Source organism: Heteronotia binoei, chromosome 18, assembly GCF_032191835.1.
Source record: "Heteronotia binoei isolate CCM8104 ecotype False Entrance Well chromosome 18, APGP_CSIRO_Hbin_v1, whole genome shotgun sequence".
Lineage (NCBI taxonomy): Eukaryota > Metazoa > Chordata > Lepidosauria > Squamata > Gekkonidae > Heteronotia > Heteronotia binoei.
This window is the reverse complement of record NC_083240.1, coordinates 36995285-37001937: the sequence shown is the minus strand read 5'-3', so window position 1 is coordinate 37001937 and position 6653 is coordinate 36995285. Positions and strand designations below refer to the sequence as shown.

At 48.7% G+C, this 6653-nt stretch overlaps 1 protein-coding gene across 1 annotated transcript; it reads left to right on the top strand.

Annotated features, from left to right (window-relative positions):
* Window positions 1-875: 875 nt before the first annotated feature.
* On the top strand, window positions 876-5516 carry TIMM22 (translocase of inner mitochondrial membrane 22). Its single transcript, XM_060258917.1, has 4 exons — window positions 876-1166; window positions 2994-3190; window positions 4107-4179; window positions 5025-5516. Exons 1-4 carry the CDS (start codon window positions 911-913, stop codon window positions 5099-5101), a joined length of 603 nt encoding a protein of 200 aa, XP_060114900.1. The 5' UTR covers window positions 876-910; the 3' UTR covers window positions 5102-5516.
* The last annotated feature ends 1137 nt before the right edge of the window (window positions 5517-6653 follow it).

The following is a 6653-nucleotide window of genomic DNA, read 5'->3' as shown; positions in this document are numbered from 1 at the left end:
TTCAGAAGAAGGCAAGCTACAGAAGCCCTGCCCTACCTCCTTTGCATCAAAATATATCCAGTCTCTTGCCCTATGATGCAAAACCATCATAGTTTCCAGTGGCCTTTATTTGATGTGCCTTTAAGCACAGCTAAATGTGGAGGCATTGGTAAGGCCACTAGTTGCTAATTTTTGCACATCAATTTGCTTCCTAAAAAGCACACAAGCAATCCACACCTCACCTTTCTGGTTACTTGGCAATCCTACAAACGACTTTCCCTACCTTCCAAAGGTGATGATGCCCTTGCCATCATATTGCCTCCTTTTCCCCAAGCCCAGAATCCTGGCAGAGGCCTTCACTTTTCTCAGGCTCACCTGCAGCCTCCTTACCTGTATCTTCTAAGGATGCTCCGGGCTGGTCCTTCGCAAATTCTCGCTTCGGCCGGATCCTAAGAAGTCCAGCAGGGGGCCTCCTCGCGCAGACCAAGGACTAAGCCTTTCTCCCAAAAACTACAAACCCCATAATTCCTATCTGCGAAGTGCTAGCCAGGTACGCTGGGAGTTGAAGTTCTGGTGCCCTCGAGGAAAACCTTGGGATAAGGGCGCTTGCGCAGTGCAGCCTCGAATGAGGCGGTTTATTTTTTTAAAAAAATAAGAATGAAATGAATAATTTAAAATGAGACATAAAAACCCATAAATAAATGTGAAATACAAATAAATATATAATTAAAATAAAAAAAACAATGAATTAAAATAAACGAAATAGTTAAAAGGAATTTGAAAATAGGAAAAAGAACGTTTGAGCCGCGAGTTGAGTTGGACTACATCACCCATGGAGCATTGCGGGACAACGCCACTGGGCCAGATAGACGCTGCCGCGAAAGGCGTAACGGGACTTGCAGTCTCCGTGGCGTGAGAGAAAACCCCAGTGATGGCCGCGGAGGCCTCCAATTCAAAGCCGGGTAGGCCCGAAGCCGCCCGCGATGGTGCTGAGACAGTCCCGACGCTACAGTACAGCCTCCTGCTGGAGCACCTGGTGGGTGACAAGCGCGGGCCGAGGCAGGCCCGAGCCTTCGACCCGGCCTCCCTCGGCGGCTTCCCGGTCCCGGCCAAGAGCGACGAGCAGAAGATGATCGAGCGGGCCATGGAGAGCTGCGGCTTCAAAGCGACGCTGGCCTGCGTCGGGGGTGGGTAGAGAAGGGGCTCCCGGGGCCAGGAGAGAGCGCAGGGTACGGGCTCCAGGTGGGGGCTGGAGGTCTCCCACTTTCACAACTGATCTCCAGCTGGCAGAGCTCAGCTCCCCTGGAGAAAATGGCTGCTTTGGAGGGTGGAGTCTATGGCATTGGACAATGCTGAGGCTCCTCCCCTCCCCAAACCCCACCCTCTCCTGGATCCAGCCCCAAGCGGCCAGGTGTTTTCCAACACACACCTGGCAACCCTATTTAGAAAGCACCCCCCCCCTCCCCCAGAAAAATGGAGGGGGTCTTTTAGGGTGGGAAAACTGTCCCTAGCTTTCTTTGAGGAGAGTTTGGAATACCCCCACTAACCTGGATTCCCAACCTCCAGGTGGGACCTGGCCGTTTCCCGAAATTAAACTGATTTCAGGTTTACAGAGACCACCTTGCCCGGACGAAATGGCATCTTCAGAAGGTGGACTTTATGGCATCGCATACCTGTTGACCTCCGTCCCCAAACCCCACCTCCATGCGCCATCCCAGATTTCTAGGAGTTTCCTAACCTGGTGTTGGCAACCCTATGCTGTTTCTGTACACATAGTGGCCATTCGCCATTGTACACGCAGGCATTGAGGCTGCAAATGCATAGAAGCATTTACAAGTGTATGCACATTTTTGGGGATGTATTCAGTGTACATTGCTTGGACACCCCCTTGAACTTGCCATTTCTTTCCCTCATGCTACTGGAAGTTTTTTTTAAAAAATACATCTTGGTAATAGGTATATCGGTATCAGCTGGGGTGGGCACATAGTGGATGAGATGGCACCCATGTGGATCCGTGTAGGGTTGGAAATCCACATTTTCCAATCCCCTTGGTGGACAAACTTGTTTCTACTCCAGTCTTTCCAAAAAACATCAGAACAAAACAGGAGAAGCAATGGAAGAACAGCTGTAAGTGCCAATGGTGCGCCATTGTGTGCACCAGAGACTCCCCACAACCACCAGTTTAAGAGGCCAAGGGGAGCAAAACAGCTCTATGAAAGCTGTCAGTGGAAGCTTTCATCAGATGCACCAAAATGAGCTGTGGTCCATAGTGCTAGAATATGCTGTTGGGCTTTCAGATGCTGCTACTGTTTATCTTTGAATATCCGACCATACCATTTAATGGAGTTTCCTCTAAAGTCAAAGAGCCCTGTGGCACAGAGTGTTAAAGCTGCAGTACTACAGTCCTAAGCTCTGCTCACAACCTGAGTTTGGTCCCCAGAGAAAACTGGGTTTTCACATAGCCGGCTCGAGGTTGACTCAGCCTTCCATCCTTTCAAGGTCGGTAAAATGAGTCCCCAGCTTGCTGGGGAGAAAGTGTAAAAGACTGGGGAAGGCAATGGCAAACCACCCCGTAAAAAGTCTGCTGTGAAAACGTCGTGAAAGCAACGTCACCCCAGAGTCGAAAACGACTGGTTCTTGCACAGGGGACCTTTTCTTTTCCTTTCCTTCTAATGTCAAAACAGTGATTCATAACTGTATAATATAAATATTGTCAATAGTGGATAATTTTAAATTAAATATTGCAAAACCTTACAGAATCTATTATGCCATGATATATGTATTGTTATTAGCAGGTGGATAGCGCTTACTGTGGATGATTAGACCTTCCAACAGTTTCTCACATCCATATTCCAGATGCGAAAAGCAGTATCCAGTAGGAGCTACCTGAGATTGGATCCCTGTAGAATAAACTAAGTTTGGATGAGTGGGAGAGTGTGTGTGAGAAAGACTGAACATTGTGGGGGGCTTGGAGCTGGCTGCAACTGACAGGCTGCCTTTGCTTTTTCTGGCAGGGTTTGTGCTGGGGGGCGCCTTTGGCATTTTCACAGCCGGCATTGACACCAATGTGGGCTTCGACCCCAAGGATCCATATCGCACACCGACGGCAAGGGAAGTCTTGAAAGACATGGGCCAAAGGGGAATTTCCTATGCCAAGAACTTTGCCATCGTGGGCGCCATGTTTTCCTGCACTGAGTGCTTAGTGGAGTCTGTGAGTAGCCATTTTGATGAGTTTTATATTCATTTGACATAGCTAGATTGCACTGAGCCTGACACGGCTTATACAAAACGCCTACTGGCAGTCATCAGCCTTAACAGCATAACTGATTCACCAGTTTGAAATCATAATTTCAGTTGCCACCAAAAAAAATCACAGCCAGAGGCCCTTCAAAACTGCTTTTCTCTCCTCCTAAATGTTATAAAAGTGGAGGACACCCTCACTGCCCTTAATGGGGCTGCTCCATAAGGCCCGTGCCACAAATGTGAAGGGCACAGTTGTGGGACAAGTAACATCCTGGACTCTTAGTGGCTGAGCAGCAAGCAGAAGATGGCTGAAAGACTGCAGTTAGTGAATGCATTCATGTTAGAGAGAAGGCCTCCTTCAAAGTTTAAATCTGGGGGGGGGGAGGGAAAATGGGGGTTTAAACATCCAGTTTTCAGAAGGAGCCTCCTTCGCTATAGACATGGCCACGCATCAGTAATGCGGCCAGCAGTCCTCTGGTTCAAGCATGCTGGGAAGGTAAATTGGGAGATTCTTTTTCACCCTCTTCTGTAATACAGCCAAAGAAACAGATCAGGAGGAGGTTCAGGATGGACAAACAGATGCGTTTCTTAGCATGCAATTAACTTGTGGTATTCAGTGCAAGATGATGGCTTCCAGCACTGATGGCATGAAAAAGCCTTTCATGGGGAAGATGTCAATTGTCAGCTGTATACCTTATTTGCTGAACGAAGCCCCCAGAACTGATTAGCAGACTTCTCATTGGGGAAAGGCCTTTGGGTCTTTCTGATTAGCAGACTTCTCATTGGGGAAAGGCCTTTGGGTCTTTCTGGGAGGCATCCCGTTGGCTATTGATGGCCCAGTTCCACATTGTTGGTCTTTGCATTCTGCTTTCTCACTTTCACAGTACCGAGGGAAATCTGACTGGAAGAACAGTGTTATGAGCGGGTGTATCACTGGAGGCGCAATCGGTTTCAGGGGTAAGTAATGACCCCTGAGCAGTCGCTGTGTTGCTTTGGCCATGAGAGAATATTGCAGAATGGATTGTTTGTGTGATCCAACAGTAATTGCCACCCCATTCACTTAAGTGGTGCTTACACAGGAGAAAAAAAACCCCTTCAGACCATTTTCTACCTTCAAATAACCTTTCTGTACTGGCTTGTCTACCATAGGAACCCATGCACCTGTGCCAGAGAGCCCATGGTGCTGCAAAGGATTCTGGGTCAAATTCTAGGATGTTGTTGAGCCTTAAAAGCAGCTGCACCTTATATGCAGCAGATTTTCCCAGACAGGGAAGCTGACCTTTAGGGAAACTGCTCTACCGTTACTGAGCTTCCCACTGAAGAACCCTCAGGATTCCCATGGCTTGAAAACCCCCATCTTAGTCGTTAGAATGCAGCTAGCATAGCACTTTATGGTTTGCCTGTTTGGCATGCGGCAGCTTTTAAAAAACGTGGTTTCTCTCTCTCTCTCTCTCTCACACACACACATACACACGTTTTAATCTTCCTTATAAGAGCATTAAATGGCTCTTTGAACAGTCTCTGTCTAAGCTTGTTACACTGGGTTCGATCGATTTAAACTTCTTTAGAAATCAGGAGCCATCTCTTACTCTTGTGACCTGTGTTTCCAGCAGGGCTCGAGTTCTGCCCTCCTTTTCTACAGCAAAGAGCTTGTTCTAGTGCAGCATTTCGTGGCCTCAATAGAATTAAAATAAGAGAACCAAGGGGCTAGAATCCAGCCTTCGGGGGTTGCATCTGCTCAGCGGGGCAAGGCACTTGACAAGGTATCACTGAGCTAACAGTTTTCCTTTCTTGCTTTGCAGCCGGCTTAAAAGCAGGGGTCCTTGGCTGCGGGGGCTTTGCTGCATTCTCTGCGGTGATCGACTACTACCTCCGATAGCAGCTGGAGCCAGCAAAAAGGGACCTTCTGGGATAAGGAGTGCGGGATGCTTGGCACAACTAGCTTTCATCTTCTTAGCAAGCAGGCAAGTGTTGTGCTTGGTGTCCCTGAAGGTAGACGCTGGACATGTCTCTTCCCCCACCTCAGCATGGAGCCCGTGGGCAGAGTCAGACATCGCAGAGTCAGTCATTGCTGGAGAGACATAATAGTTTTGAACTCCAGGGGTCACAGCATACGCTCTTGATTCCCCCCGTGCGTGGCTGCTTGCTGCGGCAAGCCGGCTGCCTGCTCCGAAAGTAGACTTGCGGGATCGTTACTGGATTTGACACGAGAATATGTAAAGATTTTAACTTATTCCAGGCGACTGTCAAGTTGTGCAACAACCAAATAAAATAAGGACAATCCTTCAAAGGCACTGCAAAGATCTTGAAGCTACTTGGTGCGAAACGTTCAAAAATATTTTTGTTTGTGTGTGTGTGTGTGTGTGTGAAAAGTGCTGTCAAGCTGCAGCTGACTTCTGGCTACCCCGGGAAGGGGCTTTCAAGACGAGAGAAGCAGAGGTGGTCGGCCATCGCCTTCCTCTGCAGAGGTCTCCCTTGGAGGTCTCCCTTCCAAGTACCAACCCTATTTAGTTTCCGCGATCTGGCTAAACTATGCTGCCTTCCCTCCATCGAAAGTATCTTGGGTTTGAACCCAAGATAAAAGAGGATTGAACAGATTACCCAAGATAAGGTCTGCTACCCGTTGATTAAGCCATGAGAGCTAAGTAGAAACTCTTGTTCAGGGGCAGAGCAGTGCTGAATGCCAGATGCTTGGGGCGGGGCGGGGGGGGGCGGGGAAGGGATCCAGTCTTCAGGCTCTGCCTGTGTGCGCCTTCTGAAGGCATCCCACTAGCTCCAGACTGCTGGCTTAGATAGTCTCTTCATCTGCTCTAGCAGACTTCCTGCAAAGTTCTCAAACGTCTTTAGCCTGACAATCCCGTTAGCCACAGGCAGGCTGCAAAGAGTAGGGTATAAAAGGGAATGGGCACAGCAAAGTGACAACTCTTGACAGCATTGCATCACCCAACCCTGTGCGTTCTGGCACCAAACCCTCAGGAGGAAACAGAGGAACGGTTCAAAAATGAATCTGGGAACTGTACGTTTCTAACTTCCTATAGGGGCTGCCTGGTTTGGAAAACTGAGAGGGGTGACTGCCTCCCTCCGCTAATTTCCTCCTGAGATCTCAGGAAGAGGCAGCTGCTTTCTGTGCCACCAGCTAAGGAAGTTTTCCTCTTGCGATCTTATAAAGGGGCTTGCGCTCATCTGAGTAGCTACCCTACCCGTGTTCTCAAAGGCAGGGCTTTTTTTGAGCAGGAACACAGTTCTGGCTGGCTCGGTGTCAGGGGGTGTGGCCTAATATGCAAGTGAGTTCCTGCTGAGCTTTTTCTACAAAAAGAAAGCCCTGCTTAAAGGTATTTCTCCCCCATCTCTGCAAAAAAAAATCTACAGCATATGCAGCCTCTCTTCTCTCAGAACCTGTGACAAGCAGCTTCTGTGTACCCTACTAGGAA